Source organism: Rana temporaria, chromosome 8 (assembly GCF_905171775.1).
Source record: "Rana temporaria chromosome 8, aRanTem1.1, whole genome shotgun sequence".
NCBI classification, from domain to species: Eukaryota; Metazoa; Chordata; class Amphibia; order Anura; family Ranidae; genus Rana; species Rana temporaria.
In genome coordinates, this window is record NC_053496.1 from 17,598,514 (window position 1) to 17,625,453 (window position 26,940).

The following is a 26,940-nucleotide window of genomic DNA, read 5'->3' on the forward strand; positions in this document are numbered from 1 at the left end:
AGATGGGTGGTGATCATGGCGGCCATTTTGAATCCAACTTCTGTTTTTTGAATAGGAAGAGGGTCATGAAGAGAAAAGGGAAACTGCCCCTCCAGGTGAGTGCAATCAGTGTCCTCTCAGAAGCGTGGGTGCAGGCAATGCACGGAGCAAACACTGGACAGCCACACTTCCATGAAATTCTTAAAATGTTGCTTTTTAATAGTAAAAAAATGGAAACAGCACTACAAGTCACAGCAGACAGGAGGGTGGATAGCGGCCGGGTTTCGCACTGGGGTATCAGTGGAAGAGGGTCATGTGACACATCAAACTTATTGGGAATTTCACAAGAAAAACAATGGTGTGCTTGGTTTTAACGTAAATGTATTCTTTCAGGAGTTATTTACAAGTTTCTGACTCCTTATAAAATGTGGTCAATGTGCTCTCCAGTGACATGGGGCGAGTGCGACATTGCTGAATGAAGCTAGGACAGCCACTGATGTTTCCTCATTAGACCCCTTTCACACTGGATACGCCTATAGCGGAGCGTTAAAAAATCACGGTAAAACACCGCTATTTTAAGGCTCCGCTATAGGTGTATCCAGTGTGAAAGGGGTCCAATGAGGAAACATCAGTGGCTGTCCTAGCTTCATTCAGCAATGACGCACTCGCCGCATGTCACTGGAGAGCACATTTTATAAGTGGTCAGAAACTTGTAAATAACTCATGAAAGAATAAAGTTATGTTAAAACCAAGCACACCATTGTTTTTCTTGTGAAATTCCCAATAAGTTTGATGTGTCACATGACCCTCTTCCTAGTGAAAAAACAAAAGTTGGATTCAAAATGGCTGCCATGGTCACCACCCATCTTGAAAAGTTTCCCCCCTCACATATACTAATGTGCCACAAACAGGAAGTAAATAATCACCAACCACTCCCCTTTTATTAAGGTGTATCCATATAAATGGCCCACCCTGTATAACAAGTATAGAAGTTGGGACTCTGGTTTTGTGTCAGTGACTCAAAACTTTTGAACACAGAAATGGGCACCTAACCTTTTTCAGAAGGCTGTCGGACTTGGCAACCCCCATTTCTGTTATGAGAGGTGAAGTTTAATCGATCGCAATGCAGGGAACAACCACGCCATTCTTTAGCCAGCACCGAAAATGTCAGCTGGAATCTGATTGGTTGCACAATACGTGAATAAGCATTTAACAAAAGCGGTTTTATCCTTTTTAGTTTATTTTTACTTCAAAGTGTCTGGGACGGTCTATTTGATGTCTGAATTCATTGTCCGTATGGAAAAAATTAAAACCCAGTTCAGAACACACAGAACAAGAAATGCAATGCCTACAAGTCACTATGTCAATGGTAAGAGGTAAAATGTAACGTAATAAAAAAAGTGGAAAACCAGTGGTATAAAATACAGTTGATTTGTATAGAGCGTTTCCTGAGTCAGTGGAGCAGAAGGACAGACAAAAGACAAACATCACACTAATGTTCCCTTCAGGTTCGGAGTCTTACATGGACAAGTAGCCGTCGTTTTATGATACGTAGATGGGACAATATCCCAGCATTGACCTCCAAGTCCCGCAGATGGGCGGCGATGGCGTCACTTGGTTGTGTGGTGATGGGGGACCGCGGGGATTGCTGCTCACAGAACAGGCAGTCCTGGATTGCTGTAATCATGTGCTTGCAGATAAATGTAGTCCTCATTATCTTATGTCATCCTGTGACCACTGTGCGTTTAGCTGCACTTTCCCCCGCCATTGTGTATTCTGATATTGATTGCTGGTTTCTGGAACCTGCACAGTTTGTTTTCCTATTGCTACATGCAGTACTGCCCGGCAGAATGGACCACTGAAGGATGATTGGGGAAGTAGGGAGATCCTTGTAATGAATTATTCTCTCTGACCGCAAAAGAGCCACAACCAGTGAGGAATCTGTATGGAAAGAGATGAGAACGTTACTATAGGCCGTCGGGAGTCTAAAAGCAAAGCAAGGTTAGAAATCGAAGACCCTAATACACGGCTCATCTTTAGGCATGCCCTATAGCGGTGATTGCACACGTGGCTCATCTTTAGGCATGCCCTATAGCGGTGATTGCACACGTGGCTCATCTTTAGGCATGCCCTATAGCGGTGATTGCACACGTGGCTCATCTTTAGGCATGCCCTATAGCGGTGATTGCACACGTGGCTCATCTTTAGGCATGCCCTATAGCGGTGATGGCACACGTGGCTTATCTTTAGGTATGCCCCATACAGGGATGGAGATGCGTTTTATACCCTTATACATTTATGCGTTTTTTTTCCAGTGCTCTTTACTACCATGCATAGGTGGAGGTGGGCACACACCCCTAGTCACCTGCCCTCTATCTACCCATTAGTATTTATATGCCTCTATTGAGGAGACTTTAAAAGTTCAGTTAGGACTGCAGAACGCAGAGAGCCTTGTCGATGGCTCTGCAGCTTAATCATGTACTTGCAAATGCGTGCAACCAATCCTCTGCTTTTAACATAGACAGTTGAATTTGGCTTGCTGTTTGAGTGGTAAGTGTGAGCCTTATTAAAAACATTTACAACTTTATTTATACTTACTGTTTGCTTAAAAAACGCATCTCATCTAAAGTCCCAAAATCTCCCCTCTTTTTTTTTTTTATAGCAGTGATGGCGAACCTTGGCACCCCCAGATGTTTTGGAACTACATTTCCCATGATGCTTGTGCCCTCTGAAGTGTAGTTGAGCATCTTGGGAAACATCTAGGGTGCCAAGGTTTGCCATCACTGCCCTAATGCATCCAAAAATTGGATTGAACGATCGCAGAATGGCAAGATGTGTTGTGGTAGAGATGACCAATCCAATTGTTTGATGCATTAGGGCAGTGATGGTGAACTTTGGCACCCCAGATGTTTTGGAACTACATTTGCCATGATGCTTGTGCACTCTGCAGTGTAGTTGAGTAGCATGGGAAATGTAGTTCTAAAACATCTGGGGTGCCAAGGTTCAGAATCACTACCCTAATGCATCCAACAATTGGCTTGAATGCAGCATGGCAAGATGTGTTGTGGTAGAGATAAATAATACCAGTTTAAATTTGGTCATTTCTACCCCAACACATCTTGCCATGCTGCGTTCGTTCAATCCAATTGTTGGATGCATTAGGGCAGTGATTGTAAACCTTGGCCCTCTACATGTTTTGGAACTACATTTCCCATGCTGCTCAACTACACTGCAGAGTGCATGAGCATCATGGGAAATGTAGTTCCAAAACATCTGGGGTGCCAAGGTTCATCATCACTACCCTAATGCATCCAACAATTGGATTGGAGTTATTGGATTGAACGTAGAATGGCAAGATGTGTTGTGGTAGACACAACCAATCCAATTGTTTGATGCATTAGATTAGTGATGGGGAACCTTGGCACCCCAGATAGTTATTTTATATTATTGTTATTTTTTGTTTAAAGCGCAAAAAATAAAAACCACAAAGGTAATAAAATACCACCAAAAGAAAGCTCTAGTTGTGGGGAAAAAAAAAGGATGTCAATTTTGTTTGGGAGCCACGTCACACGACCTCGCAATTTGTCAGCAGCGCCGAATCGCAAAAAAAAGGGGCCTGGTCCTTTAGCAACAAAATAGTCCGAGGCTTAAGTGGTTAATATAGTTTTGAACAATCAAAAGGATTAATACATCCTCACATGTAGTGCGCATGTGGATGTATAATATTTTTACATATGCCACGTCCTGAACAAAGTTTATAAAGAAAAAATGACTCAGGGGCTAGTCATGGACTTTATCGGCATGATAGGTTGGTAAAGATAGGAGTCGCCACCAAAGGGTAACTTTATATAAAAAAAAAATATTTATTACAAAAAAGTATATAGTTTAAAAGTTTTTTCTCCAAGAAATACACATGATATCTGATTGACACAGCGTTCACAGTGATTGAAGTAGCTTATTCATAGAAGATTGTATATGGTTATAGTAAAAATAGTTTTGAACAAGTTGGGCAAGCTAAACAGATGTGCCTGCAGGGAGCGCTCTATAAAAACTGTATGGAGCTACATTCAGTGTTACTCATTCACATAAAACTTTGTATATTCTGAAGGAGTACAAGACATCCTCTGATTGGCTGAGGTGAGGAATATGACCTCATCCAATCAAAGGAAGCCTTGTCCTAATTCCAAAAAATACAAACCTCGCTGGTTTTGGGTTGTACTAGAATTTTAGGATTCCGGACCAATTTACTTGTTTTGTTGTTAAATACCAACTCTACAACTGATTACTCCATACAAACAGCACATTATCCATTCACATAAAGATCGCACATCCATTCACATAAAGATCGCACACCGCTGTGAGTGTCGCTTTTGTGTAGATAATATTGGAAGAGCTGGGAACTTACGTGCTGCAGGCATTGGTCAGCGCTTTTCTCCCTGGAGCGGCTGGGCACACACCGATCTGTAGGAAGGGGAAGAGGACAGATCAGCACTGCAGGGATCAGCCTTGTAAATTATGGTCAGTATTTATTTCTGTAATCACCCGACATTCCTAATCTTCTCATGTCACTAGTCTGTGATACAAATCAATTATCCGAAATACAATTCGGTGTACATGTTACAATCCACTTTAGATTTACCAAAACGATGTAAAAGATCATCTTACCCATTTGTTTACATTTTAAATGAAAAAATAAAATTACAAATCACAGAAATAAAATTATAACAAGACCCTACCCAATTTATCCAATCAGGCCAGCCCTTGCACTATGTAGTTTGTAAACCTAAAGGTGATTGTACAATCTGATTGTAACATATAGTGAACTTAAAGTGGTTGTAAATACATTTTTTTCACCGTCTTAAAAATAACAAACATCTACAGTGGAGCCTTGGATTAAGAGCGTAATCCGTTCCAGGAGAATGCTTGTAATCCAAAACACTCGCATATCAAAGCGAGTTTCCCCATTGAAGTCAATGGAAACGAAGATGGTTCTGTCCACAATGACATGCAATACCGCATGTGGCCAGAGCCGGGGAGGCGCTGGAGAGCCTCAGAAATACTCGGGGGCAGCTCTGCTGATCTTGGAAATGTTTAGGAACAGAGTATTTCTGAACGGCTCTGAACCATTCCGAGTGTCACGTACCTCTGGCCAAATGCGGTACTGCACACCCAATTCACATGAATTTGGGAGACAACACTCGCAAACAGAGTCAGGATTTAAAAAATAGTTCTCGTTATTCAAAACTCTCGTCAACTGCGTTACTCGTAAACCAAGGTTCCACTGTGCTTACCTGCTCTGTAGCAGTAGATTTGCACAGAGCGGCCCAGATCCTCCTCTTCTCGGGTCCCTCTTTGGCACTCCTGGCCCCCTCCCTCCTGTTGAGTGCCCCCACAGCAAGCAACTTGCTATGGGGGGCACCTGAGCTGAGCCACAGCTTCCTGTGTCCATTCAGACATGGAGCTGCAGCCAGGCCCCCCGCCCCCTTCTCTTCTCATTGGCTGACTGACTTTAATTGACAGCAGCGGGAGCCAATGGTGCCAGGCTGCCGTCTCAACCAATGAGGAGGGGAGTCCCAGGCAGCCGAGTGGCTCTAGAGGGGGCTGCTGCTGCTGCACACAGAAAGCTTTTTATCCTAATATATAGAATGCGGTAAGATAAAAAAAACTTACTTTACAATAGAGCTGCACAATTCTGATGAGAATCACAATTTTTTTACTTAGAATAAAGATCATATTATACAAACAAATTTGGGCTAACTTTACTGGGTGTTTTTTTTTCTTCCCCCCAATTCATTCAAAAAAAATAGCATTTGACAGACTGCTGTGCATGGAACGACATTTCCCATGATGCTCGTGCACTCTTCAGAGTAGCTGAGCATCATGGGAAATGTAGTTCCAAATCATCACTGCTCTAGGGTCTCTACTAAAATATATATATATAACTAAATAATGTTCCAAGTAATTTTCTAGCAAAAAAAAAAATGATTTTAAGCTGAAACCAACAAGCGTCAGAAAAAGTGGTTAAACCTTCCTCATTTACATACAGATGTCTTATCCCTTTGATGTAAAAGACAATATATATTGTTTGGGGGGTTCTAAATACATTTTCTATAAAAAAAAAAAAAATTACATATATGTGCAAAATTAAAAAATTGCCCTGGATGGCAAGGGGTTAATGCCTTGCAGTACCCAGATTGATTCAGACGTGGAATGGAAAACAAAAGTCTGGATCTAAGGTGTCGCTGGGGGGTGTAACACATAGGGCCAGATTCACAAAAGAGATACGACGGCGTATCTCCTGATACACCGTCGTATCTCTGAGATACGATTGTCATATCTATGCGACTGATTCATAGAATCAGTTACACATAGATCTCCCTAAGATCCGACAGGTGTGATTGACTTACACCGTCGGATCTTAGGCTGCAATTCTAGGCCGGCCGCTAGGTGGCGATTCCATTGCGGTCGGTGTAGAATATGCAAATGACTAGTTACGGCGATTCACGAACGTCTGCGTTACCCGTCGCTCTAAATTTACGTTGTTTCCGTCGAGATACGCCGCGTAAAACTAAGCATGCCCTCTAGGTGGTGTAACCCATGTTAAGTATGGCCGTCGTTCCCGTATCGAAATTTAAAATTTCACGTCGTTTGCGCAAGTCGTCCGTGAATGGCGCTGGACGCCATTTACGTTAATGTCGAAACCAATGACGTCCTTGCGACGTCATTTAGCGCAATGCACGTCGGGTAATTTGACGGACGGAGCATGCGCAGTACGTTCGGCGCGCCCAATTTAAATGTGCCCGCCCCATTTGAATTAGGCGGGCTTGCGCCGAGCGGATTTACGTTACACCGCCGCAAGTTTACAGGTAAGTGCTTTGTAAATCAGGCCCTTACGCTGTAAACCTGCTGCGGTGTAACGTAAATGGGATACGTTACGCCGCCGCAGGGTAACGTATTTGTCTGTGAATCTGGCCCATAGTACTTATTAGTAGGGCCAAAACAACGAATTGATTAATCGGGCAGTAACATAATGGGGTTAAAAAAAACTAAAATTTGCCTTTTATAGTACAAAAAAAGCAAATCGCTACTGTAAATATTACTTTCACTGCACCACAGTAAAAAAATGAACCCCTTACTGTAGCGATTATTTGCTCTTTTTGTACTTAATTTTTTTTTTTTTTTTTTTTTGGTGTATGGTGCGCGATCCGTGTAGTGTAATAACCATGTGTACTTATACCGCGCAGATATCTCTGCGCTCATGTTTTTCTGTGAGTGTGGGAGGCAACCGGAGTAGTATCCGGAGGAAACCCACGCTGACACAGGGAGAACCATGCAAACTCCAGGCATGTTTTTTTTGTAGTCGGGACCCAGAATCGAACCTATGACCTTGTATATGCCAGGCGAGGGAGTTAACCACTGCGCCACTGTGTCGCCCTGTTTTTTTTTTTTTTTTTTTTAACTCCCTCGCCTGGCATATACAAGGTCATAGGTTCGATTTTTTTTTTTTTTTAACCCCATTATGTTACTAAACATCTCAGGCCGGGGTCACACCTCCTGTGTTTTCTGGTGCTTTTATCCGATTAATGGAAACAATAATCAGCCAACTAATCGATTATGAAAATAATGGTTAGTTGCAGCCCTACTTATTAGACACTTTGATAAATGAACAATTACTGACGGGGAAGAACTAGGACTAGTGACCAAATAACCAAAGCAATCAGTTGATGGCCAATTATTTTCTATTTGGTACTAGGGAACTATCACAGGTGCTGCTCTGGGTGACGGGGACTGTCTTTAGTTTTGAGATGTTACTCAATCAATCGTTTTTGATTGAACACTGACCAATGATAGTGTAAGCTCGACCCTCACCTGTAGGTGGCACCATTCAGCTCCACATTTGTCCCAGGTTGCTCCATTGTAGTCCATTGAGTTGTTGCAACCAAGAATTCTTTATTCACACAGTTTCTGAGACTATCGGGAAGGCGGCCTGTTGATAAATGAAGCGACATTAAATTATTATTATAGCAGAAGTCATGTAACTTTACAGGGATTTTCAGTGCGATTTGCTTGCGTTTTTCCATATTCTATAGGGCCGAGTCATCAGTGTAAATCACACCAAAGCAGCATAGGAACCTTTATCCCAAATCGCACCACGCCGAGTCGTATTGATGTGTACAGGCACCATTGACTAGAATGCGATTTCCCTTGTCATGCAATTCTATGTTACCCAAGTCACATCGGAAATCACAGTAGTGTAAACCAGCGCTCACCGCTCGTCTTTACGCCCCATTCTCACCTATGGCATTTTTTTTTTGCCTTTTGTAGATTTGCACTACAGAACGTGTTCCATAGGAAACCATAGTAAATGTTCTGTAGTGCAAATCTGCAAAATGCACAAAGGACTAAAATTGCAAAGATGTAAATCCAGCCTTGTAGAACGCTTCGCTGCTGATGTGTTATAAAGTAAGAACTCCAGTGACGAGAAAGAATATCGATACGGATGGAAGACACAGTGATTGGTTCTCACTTCTGTGATACGGAAGGAAGACACAGTGATTGGTTCTCACTTCTGTGATACGGAAGGAAGACACAGTGATTGGTTCTCACTTCAGTGATACGGAAGAAAGACACAGTGATTGGTTCTCACTTCTGTGATACGGAAGGAAGACACAGTGATTGGTTCTCACTTCTGTGATACGGAAGGAAGACACAGTGATTGGTTCTCACTTCTGTGATACGGAAGGAAGACACAGTGATTGGTTCTCACTTCTGTGATACGGAAGGAAGACACAGTGATTGGTTCTCACTTCTGTGATACGGAAGGAAGACACAGTGATTGGTTCTCACTTCTGTGATACGGAAGGAAGACACAGTGATTGGTTCTCACTTCTGTGATACGGAAGGAAGACACAGTGATTGGTTCTCACTTCTGTGATACGGAAGGAAGACAGTGATTGGTTCTCACTTCTGTGATACGGAAGGAAGACACAGTGATTGGTTCTCACTTCAATGATACGGATGGAAGACACAGTGATTGGTTGTCACTTCAGGCTGCATTCACCGGTAAGCGTTTTGTCGCCTGAAGCGTGAAGCTCCAAAACGCTAGAGGGGAAAAATACATTATTCTCTATGGAGATGGTTCTCATCTCCACTCCAAAACGCCTGAAGCTCAAACAAGTTCCGGACCCTTTTTTGAACGCGAATTGGGCGGATTTGGGCGTTTTTGAACATTGTATTCCCATAGAAAGTAATGGAAACGCCCGATTCAAGCGTCTAGCGCGACAACGAGTGTTTCTACGAGCGTTTTGTCGCTTTAATCAATAGAACATTTCACCCAGGCAGAAGATAAAAAAAAATCTACAAACATAGCAACAAGTGATGAAAAGATGATCATTTTTCCTATTGGCTAAAATAAAAAAACGTTGAAGTTCAAAAACGTCGGACGACGCTGTATGCAAACGCGCAAATACGTACGACAAAACGCTGGAAAAAACGACCAAAACCGCTACGCTCAGGTGTGAATGCAGCCTCAGTGATACGGATGGAAGACACAGTGATTGGTTCTCACTTCAGTGATACGGAAGGAAGACACAGTGATTGGTTCTCACTTCTGTGATACGGAAGGAAGACACAGTGATTGGTTCTCACTTCTGTGATACGGAAGGAAGACACAGTGATTGGTTCTCACTTCTGTGATACGGAAGGAAGACACAGTGATTGGTTCTCACTTCTGTGATACGGAAGGAAGACACAGTGATTGGTTCTCACTTCTGTGATACGGAAGGAAGACACAGTGATTGGTTCTCACTTCTGTGATACGGAAGGAAGACACAGTGATTGGTTCTCACTTCAGCCCTGTGTGATGACAGAGCCAAGAGTAAAGTTGATACCTAATGGGGCTCTTTATTGTACATGTGATTCTTCACCTTGTAAAACAACCCATTCAGTTGTAACTGAAAATGAAAGGCAAAACATTATAAAATGCCCCCCCCCCGATCCTGTTTTAGAAGTGATCACATACTCTCAGGGCTCAAGTCCTGTGGGAACGGAGTTCCTGCACTTTTTTCACAGCAGGAACGCAGGTCCCTTTGCAGGACTAGAGCAGCCGAGCCGTCCGAGCCAATCCTTCACTAAGGGGCGATGCCCAGCTCGAGTCACTGTCAGGGGCAGGTGAACCTTAGTAATCCTTTATGTTACTGGCCGCTTCCTGTATATGGATTAATCAGGTAGTGTGCGGGTATTCAGTCACTTCCTCGATGCCGCAATGTCTCCTGGGAGCTTTTGTCATTGTTCCCAGGAGACATTGCAGAGGTCTGCCGCGAGCAATAATGGGATTTAGAAAGAACTTGCTTAAAGTTAACTTGCACACTACCCGATGAATCCATATACAGGAAGCGGCCAGTAACAAAGGATTACTAAGGTACAGTGGATCGAAAAAAAACAAAAACATGCGTTCAGTAATTATGCATATGAGCATATCATTTTTATTTTTTTGGTGGGGGAGAGGATCTTGGGTGGGAGTTCCCACACTTTTTTCCCCAGGACCTAACCCCTGCATACTCTCTAAGCTCCCTATGCAGTTGAGAACAGAGAGCTGGGGGTGGGGAGAAACAGCAGCACACTAAAATTCCCAGTGAATGGCTGTGCAGATTAGGCATGTGAGCATTGGAGGAGATGAGGCCGATTTCCCAGCACAGCTAGAGAACTCGCCACGTTGCTGTACCCGAGTATTTCCGAGGCTCTCCGGCCCCTCCTCTGGCCACATGCGGTATTACATGCCATAAAAGTCAATGTGGAACAAATAATTTTAGTTTCCATTGACTTCTATGGGGAAACTCACTTTGATATGAGAGTGCTTTGAATTATGAGCATTCTCCTGGAACGGATTATGCTCATAATCCAAGGTTCCACTGTATAGCGATTTCTTCTTTATAGGTCTACATTGATTCATTTTAAAATGTGGCTGCCTTTAGGTTTATGTTTTGGCACTACTTAACCACTTGCCGACCGCCGCATGTTTATGTACGTCCACAGAATGGCACGTACAGGCAAATGGGCGTACATGTACGTTCTTGCCTTCTAGCGGGTGGGGGGTCCGGTCGGGACCCCCCCCCCCCCGCTACATGTGGCGGTCGGATTCCCGCGGGGAGCGATCCGGGACAACGGCGCGGCTATTGGTTTATAGCCGCTCCGTCGCGATCGCTCCCCGTATGTAAACACGGCTTCCCCGTGCTTCACTGTGGCGGCTGCATCTATCGTGTGATCCCTTATATAGGGAGACTCGATCAATGGCGTCAGTCCTACAGCCACACCCCCCTACAGTTGTAAACACACACTAGGTGAACCCTAACTCCTTCAGCGCCCCCTGTGGTTAACTCCTAAACTGCAACTGTCATTTTCACAATAAACAATGCAATTTAAATGCATTTTTTGCTGTGAAAATGACAATGGTCCCAAAAATTGTGTCAAAATTGTCCGATATGTCCGCCATAATGCCGCAGTCACGAAAAAAATCGCTGATCACCGCCATTAGTAGTAAAAAAAAAAAAAAAAAAATTAAACTATCCCCTATTTTGTAAACGCTATAAATTTTGCGCAAACCAATCGATAAACGCTTATTGCGATTTTTTTACCAAAAATATATGTAGAAGAATACGTATCGGCCTAAACTGAGGAAATTTTTTTTTATCTATGTTTTTGGGGATATTTATAGCAAAAAGTAAAAAATATAGAATTTTTTTCAAAATTGTCGCTCTATTTTTGTTTATAGCGCAAAAACTAAAAACCGCAGAGGTGATCAAATACCACCAAAAGAAAGCTCTATTTGTGGGGAAAAAAGGACGCCAATTTTGTTTGGGAGCCACGTCGCACGACCGCGCAATTGTCTGTTAAAGCGACGCAGTGCCGAATCGCAAAACCTGGCCTGGGCATTTAGCTGCCTAAAGGTCCGGGGCTTAACCGGTTAAATAATATTTAAGCTGTAAAGTAAACAAAAGCCAATACAATATTCATGCATAAAGTGTGAGAAGGAAAAGAGTCCGGAATTCTTCCTGCTGATATTTTTAGTGGCATCACAAAGTTTGATTATATTAGAGGGCGAAAGAATAAAATGATTGCCTGTGTTTTATGAACATCATGTTATGATTTGGTGTGGTGTCTCTACCATGTCATTAACCTAAATTAAATATTTCCTAGGAGAAATATGGGTGCCGCCATTGCTGAAAGAGCCAATTGTCTGGTTGTTATGCTGACCTGGTTTGGTCCGGCTCACACCTATGCATTTTTTTTTTTTTTTTGCAGAAACACACCACAGTCCATTTATCATGGTTTCCTATGGATGTATTTCACATCTCTGCATTTTATGGAAAGGGCCAGAGACTTATTTTTTCTGTTTTGTTTGGGTTCCGTAGATTTCAAAGGTTTAACCACTTAAGACCCGGACCTTTAGGCAGCTAAAGGACCCGGCCAGGTTTTGTGATTCGGCACTGCGTCGCTTTTTAAACAAAATTGGCGTCCTTTTTTTCCCCACAAATAGAGCTTTCTTTTGGTAGTATTTGATCACCTCTGCGGTTTTTATTTTTTGCGCTATAAACAAAACTAGCGACAATTTTGAAAAAAATTCAATATTTTATACTTTTTGCTATAATAAATATCCCCCAAAAATATATAAAAAAAAAACGTTTTTTTCCCTCAGTTTAGGCCGATACGTATTCTTCTACATATTTTTGGTAAAAAAAAAAAAAATCGCAATAAGCGTTTATCGGTTGGTTTGCGCAAAATTTATAACGTTTACAAAATAGGGGATAGTTTTATTGCATTTTTATTAATTTTTTTTTTTTTTTACTACTAATGGCGGCGATCAGCGATTTTTTTCGTGACTGCGACATTATGGCGGACACTTCGGACAATTTTGACACTATTCTCATTTTCACAGCAAAAAATGCATTTAAATTGCATTGTTTATTGTGAAAATGACAGTTGCTGTTTGGGAGTTAACCACAAGGGGGCGCTGAAGGGGTTATGTATGACCTAATATGTGTTTCTAACTGTAGGGGGGTGTGGCTGTAGATGTGACATCATCGATTGTGTATCCCTATAAAAACGGAACACACGATTGATGACGGCGCCACAGTGAAGAACGGGGAAGGTATGTTTACATACAGCTCTCTCCGTTCTTCAGCTCTGGGGAGCGATCGCGGGACTCCAGCAGCGATCGAGTCGGCGGGACCCACGGCTGGGTACTAGTACAGGACGTACCTGTACACGCTTGTGCCCAGCCGTGCCATTCTGCTGACGTAAATGTGCAGGAGGCGGTCCTTAAGTGGTTAAAGATGTGTGTTGAAAAAATGCACCTGCATAGGTGTGAATCAGGATCATGGATACTTGTGTTGGGTCAGTGACCTATCATGAAAGATGGTTACAAATAAATAAAAATCAGAAGTCCTCCTAGACATAATTGTTCAGGATTCGTGGATCAAACAAGGTCAGCATGACAGCCAGGCAATTAGCATTAAGGCACGGTTTACACTAGTGCGGCGTCAAAGTTGTGCGACTATGAAGCCAACATCCCTGCGCAACTTCATTGCGGCTTGCATAGGAATGACTTCTTTAACATAAGTCGATGTAAGTCGCGTTGAAGTCGCCCCAAAGTAGTGCCGGAACCTTTTTCTAGATCAGAGCGGCTTGAGTTACATAAACTAGAACGGATCCATTGCTGGTAATGGGGTGTGACTGTCGCATGACAAGTCGCAGCGGTGTAAATCGGGGCTTACAGAATGATAAGTCAGTTGCCAGCCCACATTTCCCTCAGAAAAGCTCTCCTTTGGGATAACTAAACTTTTTTTTTTTTTTTAAACATGTCATATGTACCTCCTCTGTGCAGTTGATTTTGCACAGAGTGGCCCCGATCCTCCTCTTCTGGGGTCCCTCAGCAGCGCTCCTGGCTCCTCCTCCTCTTGAGTGCCCTGTTGGAGAAGCTCTCTCCCTTGGGACACTTGTGCGGGCGCACTCCTGTGTCCTGCTGCTGCTGCGTCTATTGACACAGACAGCAGGACTTGGCCCCGCCCCCGGCTCCCACTCCATTGGATTTGATTGACAGCAGTGGAAGCCAATGGCTGCGCTTCTATCAATCTATCCAATCAGGACCCGAGATACTGACTGGAGCTGGTGTGCTCTTTCTCTGCGCTGGAAAGACTGGAATCAGGTATGTAAATAGGGGGGTGTTATGGGTGCTGCACTATAGAAGGCTTTTCTCCTTTAATGCATAGAAAACATTAAGGCCTGTAGAGGTGCATTGCGGGCGGTATTAACCCTTTATCAGCCGCTAGCGGGGGTTAATATCGCACCGCTAGCAGCCGAATCCCGTGGCAAAACAGACGGTATATCGCCGCTATTTTTAGCGGCGCTATATCGCCACCGCGGCTCCCGCCCCAGTGTGAAAGGGGCCTAAGGTAAAAAAAAAAAAAAAAATACACAAGGGTTTACAGCCCCTTTAAGAGAGACCATACATTGAGCAAATGTCTTTCCTGCAACCATGGGAATCCCTCCCGCCGGGGCATTTTAGTCTCCCAGTGGAAAAGGGTTGGGAGGGCGGATGAAGCCGTTCCCCAGCAGGAGAAGACAGTGATTATTGCTAGCGGCTATATCAGACACTAGCAATAGTTATATGTAAAATCCAGCAGGCTTGATCGATCGGCTTGGGTGCATTCAGCCTGCCCACACACGGGTCGAATTTTGGCTGATTCCTGCTGAACCGGCCGAGATTCGAACCGTCTATGGCCATCCTAAAATGTTCAGTGATTATCAGGTTTACAGATGCTGTAGCCCAGGGATCCTCAAACTACGGCCCTCCAGCTGTTGTAGAACTACACATCCCATGAGGCGTTGTAACACACCAACATTCACAGACATGACTGGGCATGATGGGAATTGTAGTTCTTTTAACAACTGGAGGGCCGTAGTTCGAAGACCCCTGCTGTAGCCTGACCCACACTTATATTCTAAAGCATCCCGTGTGTGAAAAGGAGACACAAGAAAAGAAAATAGCCGCGTCTCCTCCTCACCCGCTATGTGATCAGATACTGATACGATCATTTCTGACCAATTACACTTCTACATGAAGGAGTGATCTCTCTGCACCTTGTAATGGGACAAACCTTTCAGCAGGTCACAATGACCTTCCCCAAGCTGCACCCAGAAGTCAGGTGCAGAGAAAGTACTACTAGATTTGCCATTACAGAATTATCCTATTGAAAATGCTACTTTTCTGGCTGTGGACGCACAAAAATGCAGTACTAAATACTTAGGGCCAGATTCAGAAAGAATCGCCTATCTTTAGGCGGGCGTAGCGTATCTCAGATACACTACGCCGCCGTAACTTAGAGCGGCAGGTCCCGTATTCAGAAAGAACTTGCGCTCTAAGTTACAGCGGCGTAGTGTAAATGGGCCGGCGTAAGCCCGCCTAATTCAAACTAGGCTGCTAGTGGGCGTGTTGTATGTAAATGATTCATGACCCCACGTAAATGACGCGCTTTACGAACAGCGCATGCTCAGTATCACGTCAAATTTTCTCCGTAAATTACGCTCGCTCAATGCTTAGTCGACGTGAACGTAACCTACGCCCAGCCCCATTCACGGACGACTTACGCAAAACGTGTAAAATTTTATGCTGTTCCGACGTCCATACTTAACATTGGCCGCGCCTCATATAGCTGGGGTAACTTTACGTCGGTCAGACACCTTACGTAAACAACATATATTGATACGGCGGGCGCAAGTACGTTCGTGAATCGGCGTATCTTACTCATTTGCATATTTTTTAATGGGAACGCCGAATGCGTCCAGCGTAACTATGCGCCGGCGTAGGCAAGTTACGTCGGACGGCTGAAGCCATGTTTTTAGGCGTATCTAGCTTTCTGAATCGGCAGAAAGATGCGACGGCGCACATTTGAAATTACGGCGCGTATCTGGAGATACGCCACCGTATCTCCTTTCTGAATCTGGCCCTTAAACTTTTATGTGGATTAGAAGTCCTGGCAGTCCCCATATTTCTCTCCTGCGATGTAGATGTGTGTGAAGAATGGAACCCTTTTCCGGATTATAGCTACACATAGGTGTGCCCGGGCACACCCCAATATCACCCTGTACAGCACAGATTCTCTCTACTGCCCTGCCCCCCCCCCCCCACACAGTGCTTTCGGCTTCCCTCCTCTCCTTTCCCACCAGGTGGTGCTGCGGCACACACAGGGGGATGCTTTAGGATGAGTGCAGAAGGAGCCGGTAAATATGTGATTTACTGGCCCCTTCCCTTTCTGAGTGAACACAGTGAGTGATCGGTGTTTGAGCTTTGGGGGTGCACACCCTAATCCAATAGGCTGCGCACACCTATGTAGCTACAGATCACCAACACAGTCTGATGCATCATATTAGGCTGGGGTCACATCTACGTCTTGTTATTGTGTGTGTTGAAGCGCAGAAATGCACTACAACCCACTTCACATTGTTCCTATAGGCCCTAGTCATCTATGCAGTTCCTTGCAATGCATTTTTGGAAAGGTGCAGGGACTTTTTTTTTTAAAAACACAGAACAATGCATCTTTGGCTCTATAGACTTCACTGGAAACGCATATCAAAAATGCCTGAAAAATGCATGTACAGTAATGATCCGCCCCATGAACCTCCGCTTGCTCAGCGGGGATCGCTCCGTTGATCCCCGATGAGCCGGCGGATGACAGGGCGGTCCCCACACACTGTGCAGGGACCGCCCTGTCTTTTCTTCGCTCTCCCCTATGGGGGATGGAAAAGTAGTTTTTTTTCCTCCGTCACACTTTGGCGGGTCGGATGTCAGCGGGCATGTCACCGCAAACATCCGCGGCTCCATAGAGGAGCACGAAGCGCCCGTTCAGGTCCGCCAAAAAACTGACTCTGCAAAAACGCATCCTGTACAAGCATGAACATTTATTTCAGGTGAACATTTAGGCTCATGCCGCGTACACACGACCGTTATTCATGTCATGCGATTCCTCGCAAGCCTGCCTTGCCCTACACACGACACACGTGATAAAAAAAATGCTCTAGCAAAGCGCGGTGATGTACAACAGCACTGTAAAGGGGAAGTTCCATTCGAATAGCGCCACCCTTTGGGCTGATTATATTAATTTCCCCGTCTCATAACTTTCTTCTGAGCATGCGCGTTTTTTCCCTCCCTCGTTAAAGCGTACACACAATCGTTTTTCACGATAAGAAAAATGAAGACAAAAAATAGAGCAGGTTCTAAATTTTTAATGGACATTTTTCTCGTCATGGAAAAACGGTCGTGTATACGCGGCATTAAAAAAATAAAAAATCAATATGCATACAAAGGATTTTTCTATCCAACTAGGGTAGGAAAGATGTTGGGTAGCTGCATTTTTAAAAATTGTGAAAATTCAAATTTTAGGATACTTTCACACTATAGCTGCGGCTGCGTTGGCGATAAAGCGCTGCTCGTTTCAGCAGCAGGGTGCATTTAACCCTTCTACGTTAGCGGGCGTTTCCAAAGCAGTGCCCATTTATTCCAATGGGCAGGGGCGGTGGTAGGAGCGCTGTATGCACCACTCCTACACCACCCCAAAGATGCTGCGTGCAGGACTTTTTTTTCACGTCCCGCAAGCGCACTGCCCCAGTGTGAAAGCACTCGGACTTTCACACTGGGGAGGCATGAGAGGCAGTTTTTAGACACTTTACAGCAGGGTTTGACAAATTTGCTTTGAATCTACAAGCCAGCTAAAAAAGTTAGGAGCCAGAAAACGTGCCCCGTCCCGACGAGCTTGCGCGCAGAAGCGAACACATACGTGAGTAGCGCCCGCGTATGTAAACGGTATTCAAACCACACATGTGAGGTATCGCCGCGATTGGTAGAGCGAGAGCAATAATTCTAGCTCTAGACCTACAAGTACAAGTTTGTCGGCATTCCACGAGCGGACGCAATTTTGAAGCGTGACATGTTGGGTATCAATTTACTCCGCGTAACATTATCTTTCACAATACTAAAAAAAATTGGGATAACTTCACTGTTGTCTTATTTTTTAATTAAAAAAAGTGTAATTTTTTTCCCAAAAAAGTGCGCTTGTAAGACCGCTGCGCAAATACGGCGTGACAAAGTATTTCAACGATCGCCATTTTATTCTCTAGGGTGTTAGGATAAAAAAAAATATATATATATATATATATATAATGTTTGGGGGTTCTAATTAAAGGGAAGGAGATGGCAGTGAAAATTTTGAAAAATGAGGCTCCGTAAAACCAGGGACAGTATGTAAAAATCTGTGTTTTTTTTACATCTGTTCCTGATATGTCCGAAACCAACATGCTTTTGATGTGAAAATCCCGAGATTTTAGCTGCCCCGCCTCCTGGCGTGGTGGCCATCTGTAAGCCATGGAAAAAAAGGAAAACGCGTTTGAAAAATTGTCGCGCATATACCGTGCGAAGCAACAAGTTTCAACGACCACCATTTTATTCCCTAGGATGTCTGCTAAAAAAAAAAAAAACATATAATGTTTGGGGGTTCCGAGTAATTTTCTATCAAAAAAAAAAAATTATGATTTTTACATGTAGGAGAGAAGTGCCAGAATAGGCGCGGTATGGAAGGGGTTAGGCTTCATTTCCATGGACGTTTTTACAGCCACTTTTCTGGGCCTTTTTTGCAGCTTAAAAACGGCTCTCCATGTTAGTCTATGGCCTCATGCCCACCATGACGTTTTTGAGCTGTAGATGGCTGAGCCGTTTTTAAGCTGCAAAAAAAAAAAACAGGACCAGTGCGTTCTGAAGCTCCAGTCTTACAGTCTTAGAGCTGTAAAAACGCCAGACGTTAAAAAACGCTCAAAAACGCTACCGCGGCGTTTTTGAGCTCCAGCTCAAAAAAAAAAAAAAAAAAACAACATGGACAGGCGTTTTTAAGCTGTAAAAAAGGCTAAAAAAAGTGTCTGTAAAAACGTCCATGGAAATGAAGCCTTAAAAGAAGGTGGACTTCCAGTGTGTGACCAGCGCTGGCGTTTGCGGAGGACTCCTTGAAATATAACCAATCAGATTATGGGAATGTATTAGTACAGTGTGTCCAGCACCTACCTGTGATCGCTCTTCTTATCTCAGTGGCCGCAGCTTCTCTCATCTCCAGGGAGGCCTGCTCGCTGTACCAAGCTGTATGGGGGGTGCAGATCAGATTGGGAGCATCTTTCAAAGGACCCTGAGCGTATCTGCAAGGCATGACCAAGGAGGGCAAAATCATTCCAATTTCCTTACAGCAACAAACATTAGGGGGAGTTTACTTGGGGCTCGTTCACACTGGAACGCGGTGCAGGAAAGGCGCATTTCCCACACCGCATATAAATGCGCTGCCCTTGCGAGACGTGCATAGGTGCCGATTGTGGGTTATTGGCACCCCAAACTCCATTCAGTTCAAACCGCACTGACAGCCACTCCATGTGTTGGTGAAGGTAATTATTTGTTAGGTCCAACTTGGCCAAAACGATCGTTCACTAAAACATGGCGTTCGGCTTTAACTGAACAAGCTGGGACTGGAAGCCGATTTACAAAGCACAGCGTCTCTGTTCCAGGTTTAGTAAACTCCCCTCTGTATTCTACAAACAGAAACACTTCCAGATACAAGTACAGTATTAAAAAAAACTATTCAGTGAAGACCCCAACAGGATCAAATATTTTCAGAATGAACCATGCTGTAGGTAAAACAATTAAAGTATCAGTGTCCTGAAAATGCCAGCTTTCTGGTTGTGCCTGGCTCCAGTCAAGGGCGGATGCAGAGTCTAGTCTCGGGAGGGGCACTTTTGTATATAAATGCAGTCCCACTTTTGTATATAAATGCAGTCCCACTTTTGTATATAAATGCAGTCCCACTTTTGTATATGAATGCAGTCCCACTTTTGTATATGAATGCAGTCCCACTTTTGTATATGAATGCAGTCCCACTTTTGTATATGAATGCAGTCCCACTTTTGTATATGAATGCAGTCCCACTTTTGTATATGAATGCAGTCCCACTTTTGTATATGAATGCAGTCCCACTTTTGTATATGAATGCAGCCCCACTTTTGTATATGAATGCAGCCCCACTTTTGTATATAAATGCAGCCCCACTTTTGTATATAAATGCAGCCCCACTTTTGTATATAAATGCAGCCCCACTTTTGTATATAAATGCAGCCCCACTTTTTTTTTTTTAAAGCCAATGTGACAGGATTGTCTCGGGGGGGGGGGGGGGGGGAATTTCCCTGTTTCCCCCCCCTGGATCCGCCGTTGGCTCCAGTACATTCTATGTCAATGCTATAGATCAGGGGTGTGCAAACTTTTCACTCAGAGGGCCAAATTGCATATTTTACAGAGATTTGCCAGCTGAAAAAAAAAATAAAGTTATTTAGAAATGAATCCGCAGCCTTGGAAGAGAATAGAATGTAAAAGGCTGCCATCAGTGGGCCTGGATGGGTGCACCTTTATCCTCTGCCCTCACCTAAATGCCAGAGTCTCATACACCAGGGCCAAACATTCCGTGTGCATGAGGGCCTTACATCTGTGTTCCCATCAGTCGCCCCCATACATCCGTTTCCCCATCAGAATCTCCCCACACAATTGTGACCTCATCAGAGCCTCCACTGCTGGGGGGGGGGGGGCGCACAGGCGCGCCGCTCCCCATTTACATGCAGGGGCGCCGGATGCATGGATTGCAATGGAGGGGTGTTATTTTTTTTTTTTTTTTAAGCACATGATTAGAGACAGAGGCTCCAATAGACTTAAAACAAAAAAAGTGGGCTAGGGGCGCAGAGCACTGTGCTCTGAGCCCACCCAGTTGTGTTACAATAGCAAATGTATATTTGCTATTGTAACACTGAATCTGAATGTAACATTGAATCTCCTACTATCAGAGTCTCCCAGTCTATTTGTGCCCCCATCAGTCTCTCCCAGCCCATTTGTGCCCCCATCAGTCTCTCCCAGCCCATTTGTGCCCCCATCAGAATCTCCCAGCCCATTTGTGCCCCCATCAGAATCTCCCAGCCCATTTGTGCCCCCATCAGAATCTCCCAGCCCATTTGTGCCCCCATCAGAATCTCCCAGCCCATTTGTGCCCCCATCAGAATCTCCCAGCCCATTGGTGCCCCTATCAGAATCTCCCAGCCCATTTGTGCCCCTATCAGAATCTCCCAGCCCATTTGTGCCCCTATCAGAATCTCCCAGCCCATTTGTGCCCCCATCAGAGTCTCCCAGCCAATTTGTGCCCCCATCAGAATCTCCCAGCCCATTTGTGTCCCCATCAGAGTCTCCCAGCCCATTTGTGCCCCCATCAGAATCTCCCAGCCCATTGGTGCCCCTATCAGAATCTCCCAGCCCATTTGTGCCCCCATCGGAATCTCCCAGCCAATTTGTGTCCCCATCAGAGTCTCCCAGCCCATTTGTGCCCCCATCAGAGTCTCCCAGCCCATTTGTGTCCTCATCAGAATCTCCCAGCCCATTTGTGCCCCCATCAGAGTCTCCCAGCCCATTTGTGTCCCCATCAAAACCTCCCACCCCATTTGTGTCCCCATCAGAATCTCCCAGCCCATTTGTGCCCCCAGAGTCTCCCAGCCCATTTGTGCCCCCATCAGAGTCTCTCAGCCCATTTGTGTCCCCATCAGAGTCTCCCAGCCCATTTGTGCCCCCATCAGAATCTCCCAGCCCATTTGTGCCCCCATCAGAATCTCCCAGCCCATTTGTGCCCCCATCAGAATCTCCCAGCCCATTGGTGCCCCTATCAGAATCTCCCAGCCCATTTGTGCCCCTATCAGAATCTCCCAGCCCATTTGTGCCCCCATCAGAGTCTCCCAGCCAATTTGTGCCCCCATCAGAATCTCCCAGCCCATTTGTGTCCCCATCAGAGTCTCCCAGCCCATTTGTGCCCCCATCAGAATCTCCCAGCCCATTGGTGCCCCTATCAGAATCTCCCAGCCCATTTGTGCCCCCATCGGAATCTCCCAGCCAATTTGTGTCCCCATCAGAATCTCCCAGCCCATTTGTGTCCTTATCAGAATCTCCCAGCCAATTTGTGTCCCCATCAGAGTCTCCCAGCCCATTTGTGCCCCCATCAGAGTCTCCCAGCCCATTTGTGTCCTCATCAGAATCTCCCAGCCCATTTGTGCCCCCATCAGAGTCTCCCAGCCCATTTGTGTCCCCATCAAAACCTCCCACCCCATTTGTGTCCCCATCAGAATCTCCCAGCCCATTTGTGCCCCCAGAGTCTCCCAGCCCATTTGTGCCCCCATCAGAGTCTCTCAGCCCATTTGTGTCCCCATCAGAGTCTCCCAGCCCATTTGTGCCCCCATCAGAATCTCCCAGCCCATTTGTGCCCCCATCAGAATCTCCCAGCCCATTTGTGCTCCCATCAGAATCTCCCAGCCCATTTGTGCCCCCATCAGAGTCTCCCAGCCCATTTGTGTCCCCATCAGAGTCTCCCAGCCCATTTGTGCCCCCATCAGAATCTCCCAGCCCATTTGTGCCCCCATCAGAATCTCCCAGCCCATTTGTGCCCCCATCAGAATCTCCCAGCCCATTTGTGTCCCCATCAGAGTCTCCACACCAAAACCATCAAAGCCACTAGATAAACATGGCAGCTAACCAAAAAGGTAAAAACGAAGGCTTCTATATTACTCTTAGTACAGGTTCCTGTAATGTTTGTGTTGTAGAGACAGGAACAGGCTCCATGGGTAAGACAATGTATTGCTAGGCCAGGCAATGACACCTGGACCTGCCTACTGCCATAATGAACTTTAGCATTTTTTCACTTTTAATACTTTTTTGGACTTTATGTCAATGCGCTGTCCATTTATAACACGGTATTCTCATCTCATCACTGTTCATTTACTTTTGGCGCTACACACTTTTTATTAAGATTTATAAAAGTTTGGTGTATTTACTTATCTGTGTCAGCTGCCGCCCCACCACAGCGCAGAGATTCATCTTTTTTATTTCTGGAAATACAAATTTGTTTACTGAAATGCTGGAGGACTCTGGATGGGGCCGGGTGTCACTGTACAGGGATTCTGGAGGAAGTTACAGGACTCATCACCTACAGGGCCACCAACTCTGCTGCAAAGGTTTCAGGAGGTAACTGGGGGTTGTGGGCTTTGCAGGGGCACTGTGAGGACTGTAGGGCCCTGAGGGTTCTGGGAGACAGTGATGGAGGTTGGTAGCACAATGGAAGAGCTGGAGCCTCTGCAGCAAGTTAGGGGACATTGCAGGGAACTAGGGGGCACTATGGGAGGTTAAGGGGCATTAGGGAAGCTGGAAGGCACTGTGAGAGGTTAGGGGTTCTGCAACAGGTTAGAGACCCAGAAGGAGGCAGGTCATGGCCCAGTGGTTAAAAACCACTAGTAAATAATAATAATAAAAAGAATTACAGCGCAAAGTGAAACAAACAAGTGAAATATAAAGCAAAAAAGCAGCGGCTTAACGTGGGATAAACACTATAACAATAAACAAATGACCCTGCGCTAGTACTAACATACATGAAAATAACAATAAGTGAACCAAAAACCACAAATGATCATTTAAGTAGAATTGAGCATATAAAGTCCTTCAAACGCGGGTGGATGTGCTTATGTTATACACGGAGACTGATTGAAAGAGCACCCAAACACCCCTCAGACTTGTGAACCTCCACCACACGAAATGCAAGCTTACCAGAAGCAAGCTAAATCGTGCTTGTGGTTTACCACCCAGCCAGGGACTTTATCCAAGAAATGGCAATTGCCAACACACAATGGCTCTTGATATGCAGTAAACAGGACATCAGTCAGGGATAGGGTGACTGTTATCCGATTGCCATAGACAAGGCAGTATTACTTAATAAAAGGTAACTCACCAGATTTAATAGGATAAAAAAAAAAACACCCGCTCTCTCAGGAACTCAGTGCGGTGACGTCAGCACACCGCTCCTCCCGACGTGCAGTTCGTCACAAACTGACATCTTCCTGGGGCTCCAAATATTTTCCATTTTTTTTTTATCCTATTAAACCTGTGTTCTCTTTTATTGGGCAATACTGCCTTGTCTATGGCAATCGGATAACGGAGTCGCCCTATCCCTGACTGATGTCCTGTTTACTGCATATCAAGAGCCATTGTGTGTTGGCAATTCCCATCCATTGGATAAAGGCCCTGGCTGGGTTGTAAGCGGCAAGCATGATTTAGCTTGCTTCTGGTAAGCTTGCATTTCATGGGGAGGAGGTTCACAAGTCTGAGGGGTGTTTGGGTGCTGTTTCAATCAATCAGTCTCAATGTAGAACATCCACCCGTGTTTAAGGGACTTTATATGTTCAATTCTACTGAAATTATCATTTGTGGTTTTTGGTTCACTTATTATGTTCATGTATGTTAGTACTAGCGCGGCTTAATTTGTTTATTTAAAAACCACTAGTAGTGGAAGGACCTGTGCATAGCACATCTAATTACCTACCCTGGAAAATTGGAAAGAAACTGCGCTAAAACACCATAAACAAAAAAAGAGGAGAAAAAGGACCTACAATCCAATGACAGTCTATTCACTCCGAGAGCTGCGATTAGCATGTAAACCATGGGTGCTCAACAGCTCAGCTGTTGCAAAACTACAATTCCCATCATGCCTCTGACTTTGGGAGTCATGCTTGTAACTGTCAGCGGCTTGCAATGCCTCATGGGACTTGTAGTTCCGCAACAGCTGGAGGGCCACAGGTTGAGCACCCATGATGTAAACAAATACAAGTGAAAAAATGTGAGAAATATATAAATCACGCTGACTCGAAACCTAAAAAAAAAATTAAACGTGAGATTATATATATATATATATATATATATATATATATATATATATATATATATATATATATATATATATATATATATATATATATATATATATATATACACATACATATACACAGTTGTGTTCAAAATGATTCAACCCCCCAATGCTGTAAAGGGTTTTAGGGAATTTAGTGTACATTTGTAATTGTATTCAGAATGAAATCCTACAAGGACTTCTTAAAGAACCATATGCAACTAAAATGACATCAATTGGTTTTGTAATACAGTAGTAAATGTTTATTTTGTGAATTCTTCATTTACACAATTATTCAACCCCTTAAAGACTACCACTCTGAAGAACAGAGGTTCATTGAAGTGTTTTCAATCAGGTATTGGAAACACCTGTGGATGTCAGGGAGCAGCAATAAAGCCTAATAAGCACCAATCAGGCAGCTTTAAAATGACTGTGATAATCAGCTCCTTCTAGACATTTACTGGTGTGGTTACAAACATGGTGAAGTCAAGAGAATGGTCCGGGAAGACAAGAGAAGAGGTGATTACTCTTCACAGGAAGGGCAATGGCTATAAGAAGATTGCAAAGATGTTAAACATACCAAGAGACACCATAGGAAGCATCATTCGCAAATTCAAGGCAAAGGGCACTGTTGAAACGCTACCTGGTCATGGCAGAAAGAAGATGCTGACTTCGACTGCTGTGCGCTACCTGAAGCATAGAGTGGAGAAAAGTCCCCTTGTGACTGCTGAGGAACTGAGAAAAGATTTGTCAGATGTGGGTACTGAAGTTTCTGCTCAGACAATACGGCGCACACTGCGTAATGAAGGGCTCCATGCCAGAACTCTCAGGCGCACCCCCTTGCTGTCTCCAAAGAATAAGAAGAGTCGACTGCAGTATGCAAAAATCATGTAGACAAACCACAGAAGTTTTGGGATTGTGTTCTGTGGACTGATGAAACAAAATTAGAAGTGTTTGGGCCCGTGGATCAACACTATGTTTGGAGGAGGAAGAACAAGGCCTATGATGAAAAGAACACCTTGCCTACTGTGAAGCATGGCGGGGGTTCAATCATGCTTTGGGGCTGTTTTGCTTCTGCAGGTACAGGGAAGCTTCAGCGTGTGCAAGGTACCATGAATTCTCTTCAGTACCAGGAGATAGTGGATAACAATGTGATGTAGTCCGTCACAAACCTGAGGCTTGGGAGACGTTGGACCTTTCAACAGGACAATGATCCCAAGCATACCTCCAAGTCCACTAGAGCATGGTTGCAGATTAAAGGCTGGAACATTTTGGAGTGGCCAATCGCAGTCACCAGACTTAAATCCGATTGAGAACCTCTGGTGGGACTTAAAGAAAGCAGTTGCAGTGCGCAAGCCTAAGAATGTGACTGAACTGGAGGCTTTTGCCCATGACGAATGGGCGAAGATACCCGTAGATTGCTGCAAGACACTTGTGTCAAGCTATGCTTCAAGTTTAAAAGCGGTTATAACTGTAAAAGGATGTTGTACTAAGTACTAAGATTGAATGTCAATTGGGGGTTGAATAAAACTGATAATGATGTGAGCATAGAAAAGACATTTGTGGTTATTTCATTATAAATGTTATGTTATATTTGTCTGACCTACACATGCCTCTTTGATTTAATTGTAAGCAGGATGACTGAATGATCAAAATCAATGTCAAACTGGGCAAAACAATCAATTTAAGTGGGGGTTGAATAATTTTGAATACAACTGTATATATATAGCTCATTACTATACCAACATTGATGGATCTTGATAGCCACTAGAGGCGCTGTGTGGCAATCTTAAAACCACTCAGTGTTGATAAACAGTGATATAAAAAAATACCAATAAAAAATAGATTATATATATCCCAATCAAAAAACATATATAAACCAAAGCTTGAAATGGAAATAAGAAATAAAAATATAACATAAGATTATATTAGGAAACAATGAAAAACTGACAGTAAAGTCATTAAGTTTTTGCAAATATATTATCAAACACCCGTGGTTTGTGCTGAATTTCATCTATGTTGAAAACGTATCCAAAGAAAACAGTGATATATCCTCCACCAGACTATGGTATGGCTCCTTACCAGATCTCCACGATCCCTTATTACAGGGGATCATAAACAGCATGTA

The 26,940-nt window shown here is 44.2% G+C and overlaps 1 protein-coding gene across 2 annotated transcripts in view; it reads right to left on the reverse strand.

Annotated features, from left to right (window-relative positions):
• Positions 1-1,198: 1,198 nt before the first annotated feature.
• Positions 1,199-26,940, reverse strand: part of CTBP2 (C-terminal binding protein 2) — an 84,038-nt gene continuing 58,296 nt past the window's right edge. Inside the window, exons 7-11 of one of the 2 annotated variants that reach the window (XM_040361354.1) lie at positions 22,915-22,968; positions 19,085-19,212; positions 7,849-7,966; positions 4,385-4,440; positions 1,199-1,920 (exon numbers count right to left, since the gene is read on the reverse strand). In XM_040361354.1, the coding sequence (XP_040217288.1) occupies positions 4,401-4,440; positions 7,849-7,966; positions 19,085-19,212; positions 22,915-22,968 (340 nt within the window). In that variant the 3' untranslated portion in view covers positions 1,199-1,920; positions 4,385-4,400. The remainder of the gene's footprint in view (positions 1,921-4,384; positions 4,441-7,848; positions 7,967-19,084; positions 19,213-22,914; positions 22,969-26,940) is intronic. The other variant, XM_040361355.1, reaches the window with a different exon arrangement.